The 16,201-nt window shown below is 28.5% G+C and overlaps 1 protein-coding gene across 1 annotated transcript in view; it reads left to right on the plus strand.

Annotated features, from left to right (window-relative positions):
* The window catches only part of LOC107605914 (filaggrin), a gene marked incomplete in the record, with an annotated part of 7,084 nt that continues 6,585 nt past the window's right edge, over nt 15,703-16,201 (plus strand). Inside the window, 1 exon segment of the mRNA XM_016307863.2 lies at nt 15,703-16,201. Within this exon segment, the coding sequence (XP_016163349.1) occupies nt 16,154-16,201 (48 nt within the window).

Consider the following 16,201-nt stretch of genomic DNA (forward strand, 5'->3'; position numbering starts at 1 on the left):
ACAATAATACCTTCTATAACCATAAAATGACATTTTTCCCAATTTAAAACAAGGTTTGATTCTTGGCACCATTTCAAGACCAGAGATACATGTTTAAGGCAAGATTCAAAAGAATTACCAAAGATAGAAAAATCATCCATAAATACCTCAATGAACTTTTCAACCATATCAGAAAAAATTGAAAGCATACACCTTTGAAAAGTTGCTGGAGTATTACAAAGTCCAAATGGCATTCTCCTGTAAGCAAATACTCCAAAAGGGCATGTGAATGCTGTCTTCTCTTGATCTTGAGGGTTCGCTGCAATTTGATTATGTCCAGAGTATCCATCTAGAAAATAATAAAAAGCATGACCAGCTAACCTCTCAAGCATCTGATCAATGAAAGGCAAGGGGAAGTGATCCTTCCTTGTAGCAGTGTTGAGCCTCCTGTAATCTATGCACATTCTCCATCCTGTGACGGTTCTTGTAGGAATAAGCTCATTCTTTTCATTCTTGATCACAATCATCCCTCCTTTCTTGGGAACCACTAGCACAGGACTCACCCAAGGGCTGTCAGAAATAGGGTAAATAATGCCGGCTTCCCATAGTTTTATTACCTCGTTTTGGACCACATCTTTCATAGTTGGATTGAGTCTCCTTTGTGGTTGCACAACCGATTTAGCCATCTTCAAGAAGGATCTTGTTCATACACTTGGTTGGACTAATTCCCTTTAATTAAATCACCAATGGTCCACCCAAGAGCTATTTTATGGCTCCTGAGCACTGTAATAAGCGCCTCTTCCTCTCCATGCTTCAAGGAAGAGCTAATAATCACTGGATATGACTCATTTTCACCCAAGAACACATATTTCAGAGAAGGAGGCAAAGGTTTGAGCTCAAGCTTGGGGACTTCCTCCTCCCTTTTAGGCGTGCAAATCACGTCTTTCTGGGGTAGTGAATCATCAACTTCAACTAATTCATACTCAGAAATAGGATCTAGAACATCATCAAGTACCTCAGCTTCCAGTACCTCTTGAACAAGTGGTTCAACAACATCAACTCTCATACACCCTTCAGAATCATTAGGGTGTTTAAGTGCTTCAAATACATTAAGGACCATCTGTTCTTTATTGACCCTCAGGGTTAATTCACCCTTTTGCACATCAATCAAAGCTCTACATGTAGTTAAAAAGGGTCTACCCAGAACAATAGAAGATTTTGCATCTTCTTCCATATCCAATATAACAAAATCAGCAGAAAAAATAAATGGTCCTACTTTCACAAGTAAATCCTCAACAACACCCACATAAAATTTAATAGAAAGATCAGCAAGTTGAAGAGAAATACGAGTGGATTTTACCTCCTTAATTTGAAGCTTTTTCATTACTGAAAGTGGCATGAGATTGATGCTAGCTCCAAGATCACATAAAGCTCTCTGAATGGTGACATCTCCAATGGTGCAAGGAATTACAAAGCTCCCTGGGTCCTGCATCTTCTCAGGAAGGTTATGTTGAATAATAGCATTGCATTCCTTGGTTAACACCATTGTCTCTTATTCCTTTCAATTCCTCTTATTAGTCAACAATTCTTTCATAAATTTAGCATAGAGAGACATTTGCTCAAGAGTCTCTGCAAAAGGAATGTTGATCTGCAGCTTTTTGAAGACTTCTAAAAATCTAGAAAATTGCTTGTCCTTGGAAGCCTTCTGAAGCCTTTGAGGGTGTGTGTGGTTCAAGTATTACTTTGTTACAAAGATTCCATTCCCATGAGAATCACATATACCCAAGGGGAAGGTAGGAATTGAAATAATGGTATTTTGATTCCCTGGAATCAAACTTGCTTGAAAATAGCTTTTCAAACTTTGAACCAAACATGGACATATGATATTCCCATCTTAAAATTCCTAGGAATTATTCATAATTCCCCCAACCACACACACCCTGAGGGTATGACATTTTAGGCTTGTACTCAGGAGCCTTTGGTAATGTAGGATAATATCAAGAGAGTCTGAAAATGGGTTGTCTACACGCTTTGGGGGGCATGCTCTACTTCTTCCTTCTTTTCCTCTGGAGCTTCTTTTTCAATTAGCTCCCCATTGACCTTGGTCTCAGAACCAGCTACTTTACCACTTCTCAATTGAATAGCCTTGCAATCTTCTCTTGGGTTCACCACTATATCACCAGGAAATGTACTTGAAGATCTCTCAGGTATTTGCTTGCTCAATTGCCCCATTTGTACCTCTAAGTTTCTAATAGAAGCTCTGATTTCCTGCATAAAACTATTCATCATTGTTTCCCAATTAGAATTCTGCTGGGCTGAAAATTTGTCTACTGAGTGGTTGTTGTTGATGAGACTGAAATTGGCGGTTATTATGATTATTCTACTGAAAGCCGCCTTGAGAATTATTATTGAAATTCTGAGATCTCTGAGGTTGGTCCCTCCACCCAAAGTTTGGGTAATTTCTCCACCCCTGATTGTAGGTCTTAGAGTATGAATCATTATTGGGGTTTCTAGGACCACTCCCCATGTAATTGACCTGTTCAGAGGAAGATTGATCATAATCATAATTCTCATTTTGCATAAAATTACCTGTGATGTCATAAGGGACCAAACTTGGGCTTTCCTTAAGTTGGCGCCAAACTTGGAGTAACCCAAGTTTGGTGTGGAATGGTGCATAGCCTTTCTTTGGAGTCCTTGTGTTGGCGCCGAACTTGAGTAGATGGCAGTAGGCTTTCCTTCATTGGCACCAAACTTGAACTCCTTCAAGTTTGGCGTGGAGCTTCACGCATGCATTCCTTAAGCTTTTTTATTGTGACGCCAAACTTGGGGAGTCCAAGTTTGGCGTGGATGAGACAGAGGATAATGGGCATTATGGTGCTTCTTGGCGCCAAACTTGGAGAGTCCAAATTTGGCTTCAAGCCTTTATTTTGTTGTAGCTTCGTTTCTTCATGAAAATTCTGTCAAATTCGTCCAAAATGCTACCTGAAATAAACAAAATTGCACACAACTCAAAGTAGCATCCATAGTGGCTAAAATATATTAAATCTTGATTAAACTTATCAATTCAAATGCAAATTCACTAGGAAAAGATAGGAAAGATGCTCACGCATTAACTACCATCTCCGACCTCTTTTGTCTAGACTGAAGAGATCAGAGTTGGTAGTGAGAGTGCTTAAAATGCCTTCAGTCTGGCCCATTTACACACAACAGAAATGTATATTTCATAAGAACCGGAAAAAAATGTTTAATTTAATTCTTGATTTCTTGTTAAAAATATTTTTTTTATGAAAAATGTGTCTAATCAATCGTATAATTCTTTTTTTATAATAACATACTTATATTACAAAATTTACCAATGTTAAATTATTATATAAAAAATTATATAATTAAAACTAAAATCTTAAAAATTTTTATAAAAGCACTTGTATTTAAATGATATGTGAAAGAATAGAATTGAAATTAGTGCATCCAAGATATTAAAAATTTTAAATTTTTAAAAAAATAAAAAAAAATAACTGGTGAAGTGACTAGTTTGGTGCACGACATTCAATTTCAGAAACTAAAATTAGTCACTTAATGCAAAGTGAGGGACTAATTTTGTGCATCTACAATGATGAATAATAGATGACACGTAGACGAATACTGTTGCGACACGTAGTACAAACAGACACGTGGTCAAATAACATTGTGACACGTGTTACAACCATCCACATCAGCATGCCACGTGTCACTAGTCAACACATCATCATACCATTACATGAGACCAAATCATGGAGTGACACGTGTCACTAACAACCCACGTCATCAAGCCATATCATTACATCATTAATAGAAAATGGGTCAGGGACTAACGTGGTTCATTTTTGTCAATTTTAAGGATATAATTTGTGCAATTGAAATCTCAATGACGATTTTACTGCATGACGCCAATCTCAGGAACTATTTTATGGTCCAAAAATAATGAAGTTTTATCGGATTTAAGATCGGATTAAGATCTATAAAATAGACTTAATTTATAGTTAAAGTTGAGTCTGAATTAAGACAAATTAATTTCATTCAGCCCATATACACCCATGTTAGAGGCTTATGGGTTGTACTTCTCATGTTCTAGGTCTTGAAGTCTTTAAATTAATTATAATGGAACTGTCAAGTCAAATCATAAAACACTAGATGTACATTTTCATCATTCATGTGAATCATGTCTGTTTTAAAATTTAAAGTAATTTTAATAATTATTTAAATAATAAATCTCCAATCCACCCATATATTATGGAAATATTTAATGTTTTCGAAAAAAATCGAATTACTCTATAAGAAAATAAAAGACCAATTTTCAGCGAGTATAATTGTGGTCCAAAAATAATGAAATTTTATCAGATTTAGCACCGAATTAGGAATAAAAAATAGACCTAGTTCATAATTAAAGTTGAGTTTGAATTAAGACAAATTAATTTTATTCAGCCGGTATATACTCCTACTAGAGGTTTATGGATTGCACTTCTCGTATTTTAGGTCTTGAAGTCTTTGAATTAATTGTAATGAACTGGTTTTGCGAGTCAAGCCCATAAAATACTAGATGTACATTCTCATCATTCATGTGAATCTTGTTTATTTTGAAAATTAAAATAATTTTAATAATTAATTAAATAATAAATATCCAATCCACTCATTTATTACGAAAAATATTTGATATTTTCAAAAATAAATATTAAATATGATAATTAATATTAAGATTAGGTGAATATTTTCCTTATGTTTTTACATGAAAATAGCATTGTGATTCATTAGATGGTTTAATATGTTTGATCAAATATAAATCAGGTTATGATCTAAAAAATTGACCCAAGTCATAGTTAAAGTTAAGTATGAATCAAGATAAAATAATTTTATCGGCGCATAAACACTTTTATTAGAGGTTTATAGATTGTACTTCTCATGTTCTGAGTTTTGAAGTTTTTGAATTAATTCTAATAAAATCGTTTTTGCGGGTCAAATTTATAAAAACATTAAATGCACATTTTCATCATCTATGTGAATCATGTTTGTTTTGAAAATTAAAATAATTTTAATAATGATTTAAATAATAAATCGCCAATCCACATCGTCTATTACGAAAACATTTAATATTTTCGAAAATAATTGGATTACTCTTAAAAAATATCTAATTTTTAGCTAGTATAATTATGGTCCAAAAATGGTAAAGTTTTATTGGATTTAAGACCGGGTTATGATTTAAAAAATAAACCTAACTCATAGTTAAAGTTGAGTTTAAATTAAGACAAATTGATTTCATTCGACCATTTACATCCCTACTAGAAGCTTATGGGTTACATTTCTCGTGTTCTAGGTTTTGAAGCCTTTGAATGAATTCTTATAGAACCGTTTTTGTAGGTCAAATTCATAAAATATTAAATGCACATTTTTTATCATTCGGGTGAATCATGTCAATTTTAAAAATTAAAGTAATTTTTATAATTATTTAAATAATAGATCTCCCATCCATGCCTCTATTTCTGAAATATTTAATATTTTCGAACATGATTGGATTAATTTATTAGTAAACAAAAGATCCAATTTTCAACTAGTATAATTGTAGTCCAAAAATAATAAAGTTTTATTGGATTTAAGACCGGGTTATGATCTAAAAAATATACCTAACTCATAGTTAAAGTTGAGTATGAATTAAGACAAATTGATTTCATTCGACCTATTTACATCCCTCTTAGAGGCTTATGGGTTGCATTTCTCGTGTTCTAGGTCTTGAAGTCTTTGAATTAATTCTAATAAAACCGTTTTTGCAGGTCAAATTTATAAAATACTAGATGCACATTTTTTATCATTCATGTGAATCATGTCAATTTTTTTAAAAATTAAAGTAATTTTAATAATTATCTAAATAATAAATCTCCAATCCACGCCGTCTATTAATAATTGGATTAATTTCTTAGTAAACAAAAGATCCAATTTTCAGCTAGTATATTTGTGGTTCGAAAATAATGAAGTTTTATCAGATTTAAGACTGGATTAAGATCTAAAAAATAGACTTAGTTCATAGTTAAAGTTGAGTCTGAATTAAAATAAATTGATTTCATTCAACCCATATACACCTCTGTTAGAGGCTTATGGATTGTACTTTGTATGTTCTAGGTCTTGAAGTCTTTGAATTACTTATAATGGAACTTTCGGGTCAAATCCATAAAACACTATATGCACATTTTCATTATTCATGTGAATTATATATGTTTTGAAAATTAAAGTTATTTTAATAATTATTTAAATAATAAATTTCTAATCCACCCATCTATTATGGAAACATTTAATATTTTCGAAAATAATTGGATTACTCTACAAGAAAACAAAAGACCAATTTTCAGGTAATATAATTGTGGTCCGAAAATAATGAAGTTTCATCGGATTTAGGATCGAATTAGGATTAAAAAATAGACCTAGTTCATAATTAAAGTTGAGTTTAAATTATAACAAATTAATTTTATTCGGTCTATATATACCTCTAATAGAGATTTATAAGTTGCACATATCGTGTTCTAGGTATTGAAGTCTTTGAATTAATTGTAATGAACAATTTTACGGGTCAAACCCATAAAACACTAAATGTACATTCTCATCATTCATGTGAATCATGTTTGTTTTGAAAATTAAAATAACTTTAATAATTAATTAAATAATAAATATCGAATCCACCCATTTATTACGAAAAATATTTAATATTTTTAAAAATAAACATTGAATACGATAATTAATATTAAGATTAGGTGAATATTTTTCTGATAATATTTTTACATAAAAATGGCATTATAATTCCTTAGATGGTTTAACATGTTTGATCAAATATAAGTCGGATTATGATCTAAAAAATTGACCCAAGTCATAGTTAAAGTTAAGTCTCAATCAAAATAAAATGATTTTATTCGGCGCATAAACACTTCTACTAGAAATTTATGGATTGTACTTCTCCTGTTTTAGGTCTTCAAGTTTTTGAATTAATTCTAAAGAAATCATTTTTGCGGGTCAAATCTATAAAAACATTAAATACACATGTCTATCATCCATGTGAATCATGTTTGTTTTGGAAATTAAAGTAATTTTAATAATGATTTAAATAATAAATCGCCAATCCATGTCGTCTATTACGAAAACATTTAATATTTTCGAAAATAATTGGATTATTCTAAAAAAAAATAAAATATTTAACTTTCAGCTAGTATAATTATGGTTCGAAAATGATAAAGTTTTATTGGATTTAAGATTGAATTATGATCTAAAAAATAGACCAAACTCATAGTTAAAGTTGAGTCTGAATTGAGACAAATTGATTTCATTCGACCCATTTGCATCCCTACTAGAGGCTTATGGGTTGCATTTCTCGTGTTCTAAATTTTGAAGTCTTTGAATTAATTCTAATAGAATCATTTTTGCGGGTCAAATTCATAAAATACTAGATGCACATTTTGTATCATTCATGTGAATCATGTTAATTTTAAAAATTAAAGTAATTTTATTAATTATTTAAATAATAAATCTCCAATCCACGCCGTCTATTTCGGAAACATTTAATATTTTCGAAAATAATTGGATTAATTTATTAGTAAACAAAAGATCCAATTTTCAGCTAGTATAATTGTGGTCCGAAAATAATAAAATTTTATTGGATTTAAGACTGGGTTATGATCTAGAAAATAGACCTAACTCATAATTAAAGTTGAGTCTGACTTAAGACAAATTAATTTCATTCGACCTATTTATATCCCTACTAGAGGCTTATGGGTTGCATTTCTCGTGTTCTAGGTGTTGAAGTCTTTGAATTAATTCTAATAGAACCGTTTTTTTGGGTCAAATTCATAAAATGCTAATGCATATTTTTTATCATTCATGTGAATCATGTCAATTTTTAAAATTAAAGTAATTTTAATAATTATTTAAATAATAAATATCCAATCTATTTTTAAAAATAATTGGATTAATTTATTAGGAAACAAAAGATCCAATTTTCAGCTAGTATAATTGTGGTTCAAAAATGATAAAATTTTATCAGATTTAAGACCGGGTTAAGATCTAAAAAATAGTCTTAGTTTATAGTTAAAGTTGAGTCTGAATTATGATAAATTAATTTCATTCGATCTATAAACACCTCTGTTAGAGGCTTATGGATTGTACTTCTCATGTTTTAGGTCTTGAAATCTTTGAATTAATTATAATGGAAATGTCGGGTCAAATTCATAAAACACTATATGCACATTTTCATTATTCATGTGAATCATATCTGTTTTGAAAATTAAAGTAATTTTAATAATTATTTAAATAATAAATTTTCAATCCACCCGTCTATATGAAAATATTTAATATTTTCGAAAATAATTGGATTATTCTACAAGAAAACAAGAGACTAATTTTTAGATAGTATAATTGTGGTCCGAAAATAATGAAGTTTTATTGGATTTAGGATCGAATTAAGATTGAAAGAAAGACCTGGTTCATAGTTAAAGTTGAATTTGAATTATGACAAATTAATTTTATTCGACCCATATATACCCCTAAAGGTTTATGGATTGCACTTCTCGTGTTCTTAGTCTTGAAGTCTTTAAATTAATTGTAATGAACTGGTTTTTCAGATCAAATCCATAAAACACTAAATGTACATTTTCATCATTCATGTGAATCATGTTTGTTTTGAAAATTAAAATAATTTTAATAATTATTTAAATAATAAATATCTAATGCACCCGTTTATTACGGAAACATTTAATATTTTCAAAAATAAACATTAAATATGATAATTAATATTAAGATTAGTTGAATATTTTTCTGATGATATTTTTACATGTAAATGGCATTGTGATTCATTAGATGGTTTAATCTGTTTGATCAAATATAAATCGAATTATGATCCAAAAATTTGACCCAAGTCATAGTTAAAATTAAGTCTTAATCAAAATAAAATGAGTTTATTCAGCACATATACACCTCTACTAAAAGTTTATAGATTGTACTTCCTATGTTCTAAGTCTGGAAGTTTTTGAATTAATTCTAATGAAATCGTTTTTGTGGGTCAAATATATAAAAACACTAAATGCACATTTTCATCATCCATGTGAATCATGTTTGTTTTGGAAATTAAAGTAATTTTAATAATGATTTAAATAATAAATCGCCAATCCACATCCTCTATTACGGAAACATTTAATATTTTCGAAAATAATTGGATTACTCTAAAAAAACAAAATATCTAATTTTCAGCTAGTATAATTATGGTCTGAAAATGATAAAATTTTATTGGATTCAAGATCGGGTTATGATCTAAAAAATATATCTAACTCATAATTAAAGTTGAGTCTGAACTAAGACAAATTAATTTCATTCGACCCATTTACATTCCTACTAGAAGCTTATGAGTTGCATTTCTCGTGTTCTAGATTTTGAAGTTTTTGAATTAATTCTAATAGAACCGTTTTTGCGGGTCAAATTCAAAAAATACTAGATGCACATTCTTTATCATTCATGTGAATCATGTCAATTTTAAAAATTAAAATAATTTTAATAATTATTTAAGTAATAAATCTTCAATCCACGTCATTTATTACGAAAATATTCAATATTTTCGAAAATAATCGGATTAGTTTATTAGTAAACAAAAGATCCAATTTTCAACTAGTATAATTGTAGTCAAAAAATAATGAAGTTTTATCAAATTTAAGATCAAGTTAAAATCTAAAAAATAAAATTAGTTCATAATTAAAGCTGAGTATGAATTAAGACAAATTGATTTCATTTGGCTCATATACACCCCTGTTAAAGGCTTATGGGTTATACTTCTTATGTTCTAGATGTTGAAATCTTTGAATTAATTATAATAGAATTGAAAGATTGAATCCATAAAACATTAGATACACATTTTCATTATTCATGTGAATCATGTCTGTTTTAAAATTTAAAATAATTTTAATAATTATTTAAATAATAAATTTTCAATCCACCCGCCTATTAAACATAAAGACCAATTTTCAGCTAGTATAATTGTGATCCAAAAATAATAATGTTTTATCGAATTTATGACCGAATTAGGATTAAAAAATAGACCTAGTTCATAGTTAAAGTTGAGTTTGAATTAAGAAAATTTGATTTTATTCGGCCCATATATGCTCCTACTAGAGGTTTATGGATTGCACTTCTCGTGTTCTAAGTCTTGAAGTGTTTGAATTAATTCTAAAGAACTAATTTTGCGGGTCAAATTCATAAAATACTAGATGTACATTCTCATCATTCATGTAAATCATGTTTTGTTTTAAAAATTAAAATAATTTTAATAAATATTTTTTTAAATAATAAATATTCATTCCACCCGTTTATTACGAAAAATATTTAATATTTTCAAAAATAAACATTGAATACGATAATTAATATTAAGATTAGGTGGATACTCCCCTAATGATATTTTTACATAAAAATGATACTGTAATTCAGTAGATGGTTTGATATGTCTGATCAAATATAAATTGGATTATGATCTAAAAAATAGACCCCATTTATAGTTAAAGTTAAGTCTGAATTAAGATAAAATGATTTTATTTGGCCCATATACACCTCTACTAGAGGTTTATAGAGTGTACTTCTCATGTTCTAGGTCTTCGAGTCTTTGAATTAATTCTAACGAAACCGTTTTTTAAAAACATTAAATGCACATTTTTATCATTCATGAAAATCATGTTTGTTTTGGAAATTAAAGTAATTTCAATAATGGTTTAAATAATAAATTGCCAATCCACGTTGTTTATTACGTAAACATTTAATATTTTCGAAAATAATTAAATTACTCTAAAAAAACAAAATATCTAATTTTCAGCTAGTATAATTGTAGTCCAAAAATGATAAAGTTTTATTGGATTTAAAACCGAGTTATGATCTAAAAAATAGACCTATCTCATAGTTAAAGTTGAGCCTGAATTAAGATAAATTGATTTCATTCGACCCATTTACATTCCTACTAGAGGCTTATGGGTTGTATTTCTTGTGTTATAGGTCTTTAAATTTTTGAATTAATTTTAGTAGAGTTATTTTTACGGGTCAAATCCATAAAATACTAGATGCACATTGTTCATCATGCATATGAATCACGTCAATTTTAGAAATTAAAGTAATTTTAATAATGATTTAAATCATAAATCTCCAATCCACGCTGTCTATTACAAAAACATTTAATATTTTTTAAAATAATTGGATTAATTTATAAGTAAACAAAATATTCAATTTTCAGCTAGTATAATTGTGGTTCGAAAATGATGAAGTTTTATCAGATTTAGGACTGGGTTAAAATCTAAAAAATAGACTTAGTTCATAGTTAAAATTGAATCTGAATTATTACAAATTGATTTCATTCGACCCATATACACCTATATTAGAGACTTATGGGTTGTACTTCTCATGTTCTAGGTCTTGAAGTCTTTGAATTAATTATAATGAAACTGTCGGGTTAAATCCATAAAACATTAGAGGCACATTTTCATCATTCATGTGAACCATGTCTGTTTTGAAAATGAAAGTAATTTAAAAATTATTTAAATAATAAATCTCCAATCCACCGGTCTATTATGTAAACATTTAATACTTTCTAAAATAATTGGATTACTCTACAAGAAAACAAAAGACCAATTTTTAGCTAGTATAATTGTTTGTCCGAAAATAATGAAGTTTTATTGGATTTATGACCGAATTAGGATTAAAAAGTAGACCTAGTTCATAGTTAGAGTTGAGTTTGAATAAAGACAAATTGATTTTATTCGGTCCATATATGCTCTTACTAGAGGTTTATGGATTACACTTTTCGTGTTCTATGTCTTGAAATCTTTGAATTAATTCTAAAAAATTGATTTTACGGGTCAAACCTATAAAACACTAGATGTACATTCTCATCATTCATATAAATCATGTTTGTTTTGAAAATTAAAGTAATTTTAATAATTATTTTTTAAATAATAAATCTTCAATCCACCCCGTTTTTTATGAAAAACATTTAATATTTTCAAAAATAAACATTGAATACGATAATTAATGTTAAGATTAGGTGGATACTACTTTGATGATATTTTTATATGAAAATGACACTTTAATTCATTAGATGGTTTGATATGTTTGATCAAATATATTTAACTAATTATTTAAGAATTAGAATTAAAAAATAGATCTAGTTCATAGTTAGAGTTGAGTTTGAATAAAGACAAATTGATTTTATTCGGCCCATATATGCTCTTACTAGAGGTTTATGGATTACACTTCTCGTGTTCTATGTCTTGAAATATTTGAATTAATTCTAAAAGACTGGTTTTCCAGGTCAAACCCATAAAACACTAGATGTACATTCTCATCATTCATGTAAATCATATTTGTTTTGAAAATTAAAGTAATTTTAATAATTATTTTTTGGGTTAAGTATGGTTTTGGTCCCAAAAGTTTTCCTCTAGAATCAAAACCGTCCCTCATCTAATTTTCGATTTAGAATCATCCTTAACGTTTTTTTTCGAATTAAAATCGTCATTTTAAATAAAATTTTTAATTTAATTTCTAAACTACCCCTATTTTAATAAAAAAAATTTAAAAATAAAAGATTAAAAAATGCGTTTTGGGGGAGGGGGCAAAGGAAACGCGTTGGAGGTGGGGGAAAAGGAAACGCGGGAGGGAAGGGAGGAGTCCATCGCCGGTCCGCCCATAGCCACCGCCACCCATCGCCAGTTTTGCTTGTGTTAAATTTGTGTTGATTTGTTGATTTTCTGTTTCTCTGTGTTAAATTTGTGTTGATTTTCTATGTTTCTTGGGGTGGTGGTGTATGTTGGTGTTGGTGGTGCTGTTGGTGGAGGTTGTGGTGGTGGTGTTGGTGTTGGTGGTGGTGGTGGTGGAGGAGGTAATTGTGTTGGTAGTGGTGAGGGTATTTTTGTCCAAAAAAAATAAAAAGGACGATTTTAATACGGAAAAAAAAAGTTAAGGATGATTCTAAATCGAAAATTAGATGAGGGACGGTTTCGATTTTGGCTGAAAACCTTTGGGACCAAAACCATACTTAACCCTTATTTTTTAAATAATAAAACTTCAATCCACCCGTTTTTTACGGAAAACATTTAATATTTTCAAAAATAAACATTGAATACGATAATTAATATTAAGATTAGGTGGATACTACTCTGATGATATTTTTATATGAAAATGACACTTTAATTCATTAGATGGTTTGATATGTTTGATCAAATATATTTAACTAATTATCTAAGAATTAGAATTAAAAAATAGATCTAGTTCATAGTTAGAGTTGAGTTTGAATAAAGACAAATTGATTTTATTCGGCCCATATATGCTCTTACTAGAGGTTTATGGATTACACTTCTCGTGTTCTATGACTTGAAATCTTTGAATTAATTCTAAAAGACTGGTTTTACAGGTCAAACCCATAAAACACTAGATGTACATTCTCATCATTCATGTAAATCATGTTTGTTTTGAAAATTAAAATAATTTTAATAATTATTTTTTAAATAATAAATCTTCAATCCACCCGTTTTTTACGGAAAACATTTAATATTTTCAAAAATAAACATTGAATACGATAATTAATATTAAGATTAGGTGGATACTACTCTGATAATATTTTTATATGAAAATGACACTTTAATTCATTAGATGGTTTGATATGTTTGATCAAATATATTTAACTAATAGTCACCAAAAAAAAAATATATATTTAACTAATTATCTAAGAATTAGAATTAAAAAATAGATCTAGTTCATAGTTAGAGTTGAGTTTGAATAAAGACAAATTGATTTTATTCGGCCCATATATGCTTTTACTAGAGGTTTATGAATTACACTTCTTGTGTTCTATGTCTTGAAATCTTTGAATTAATTCTAAAAGACTGGTTTTACAGGTCAAATCCATAAAATACTAGATGTACATTCTCATCATTCATGTAAATCATGTTTGTTTTGAAAATTAAAGTAATTTTAATAATTATTTTTTAAATAATAAATCTTCAATCCACCCGTTTTTTACGGAAAACATTTAATATTTTCAAAAATAAACATTGAATACGATAATTAATATTAAGATTAGGTGGATACTATTCTGATGATATTTTTATATGAAAATGACACTTTAATTCATTAGATGGTTTGATATGTTTGATCAAATATATTTAACTAATTATCTAAGAATTAGAATTAAAAAATAGATCTAGCTCATAGTTAGAGTTGAGTTTGAATAAAGACAAATTGATTTTATTCGGCCCATATATGCTCTTACTAGAGGTTTATGAATTACACTTCTCATGTTCTATGTCTTGAAATCTTTGAATTAATTCTAAAAGATTGATTTTACAGGTCAAACCCATAAAATACTAGATGTACATTCTCATCATTCATGTAAATCATGTTTGTTTTGAAAATTATAGTAATCTTAATAATTATTTTTTAAATAATAAATCTTCAATCCACCCGTTTTTTACGGAAAATATTTAATATTTTCAAAAAAAAAAACATTGAATACGATAATTAATATTAAGATTAGGTGAATACTACTCTAATGATATTTTTATATAAAAATGACACTTTAATTCATTAGATAGTTTGATATATTTGATTAAATATATTTAACTAATTATCTAAAAATTTACCATGTCATTTTTTTATGTAAAAATATTATTATATGAGTATTTTCTTTCTGATTATGTATCAAATTGAATTAATTCTTTTATACCATTTGTCGTTGTATTTATTATTGCTCAATATATTGTATTGGCACAATTTATTGAAAAATTATATATTCGAAATACACATAGAATATATAGATTTTCGCGTTTCAAAAATAATATTGCAAACACATCTCTAATATTTAGTTTTAGTTTAATTTTATTTTAGGTTCTATAAAATGTCACATAAGTATTTATAAGATCATATATCAAAAAAATTAATTTAAAATTCTCAGTACTCAGATGCTTGATTTCATTTTAATTTAAACTTTAAATTATTTTTAATTATTTTAATTAAATATAAAAATTTAACTAACATAAAAATATAGAATTATAAAATTAATAATTATATATCATATTTAAAAGATATTATATACTAATAAAAATAAACTTTAAAATATTACCTAATTAAGCGTAATAACATTAAAAAAAACATATTACATGAGTTAATATTCAATTTGTCCTTAAAATTTGAGGTCGGACTCAAATTAATGCTTAAAATTTCAATTGACTCAATTTAAATCCAAAATTTTTAATAATACTTCGTGTTAGTCTCTGAACTAATTTTTGTAAATGACATACTAATTTTACACATTAACTTATTAAAATTTGGATTTTTTATCTAAATTTTATGTAAATAAAGTCTATTAGACTTTTTATAAACTTAATTAACTTTTTAATATCCTCATAAAGATAGTAATAACAAGTTTAATTTAAAAAAATTGAGACTTTGAAAATAATAGTTAAACTTCTGAAAATTCTATTAAGTCTTAATCATATAAAACTTTAAAAAAAAATTTAAATCACAATAAATTAATGTATCAAATCAACACGTTGCAAAAGCGCACTAAACAAAACAAGATGACCATTGGGCTGTAAATAACGTGACCTAGTTATCAGCACGTTAAAGAAAACCACACACTAGCGCCGCACAGGGATACCAGTGGTATAAGATAAAGCAGCCGAGGCCATTCTTGTCAGCACAAAATTATCCCCAGTGCCAAAGGCTAAGGTCCCCTCCGAGTCTCATTAACACTTGATAAACAAAACAAAGAAAAAGAAAAAGAAAAACCCAAAAAAACAGAGAGAGGAAGAGAGAGCGCGAGCACTTCTGAGTCTGTTTCGATTTTCGTTTCTTCCAAACAGTTTTCAAACAACACAATCAACATTTGTTTCGTACTTAACCCTAACCTAACCCCTAAACTCCCTCGCTCTTTCTTGTACCATCGCGTAATTTCGCTCACATTCGGATCCATTCATTTCTTCTCCGATCCATTCTGGTTATCGAACATTCTAGCCTCCATTTATTTCTGGTTTCGCCATTAGGGTTCTGTCAACCGTTCGATTGATTTCACTCAGAAATTAGGGTTTCTGCGCTCGGTTTTTTCTTCGAGTCTCTCGATTCGAGTTCGCCAATTAGGGTTTCCGCGATGCCGCGCAGCTCAAAACACAAATCTAGCAAGCACAGCTCGAGGGAC

The sequence above is a fragment of the Arachis ipaensis genome, chromosome B07 (assembly GCF_000816755.2).
Source record: "Arachis ipaensis cultivar K30076 chromosome B07, Araip1.1, whole genome shotgun sequence".
In the NCBI taxonomy this organism is placed as follows: domain Eukaryota; kingdom Viridiplantae; phylum Streptophyta; class Magnoliopsida; order Fabales; family Fabaceae; genus Arachis; species Arachis ipaensis.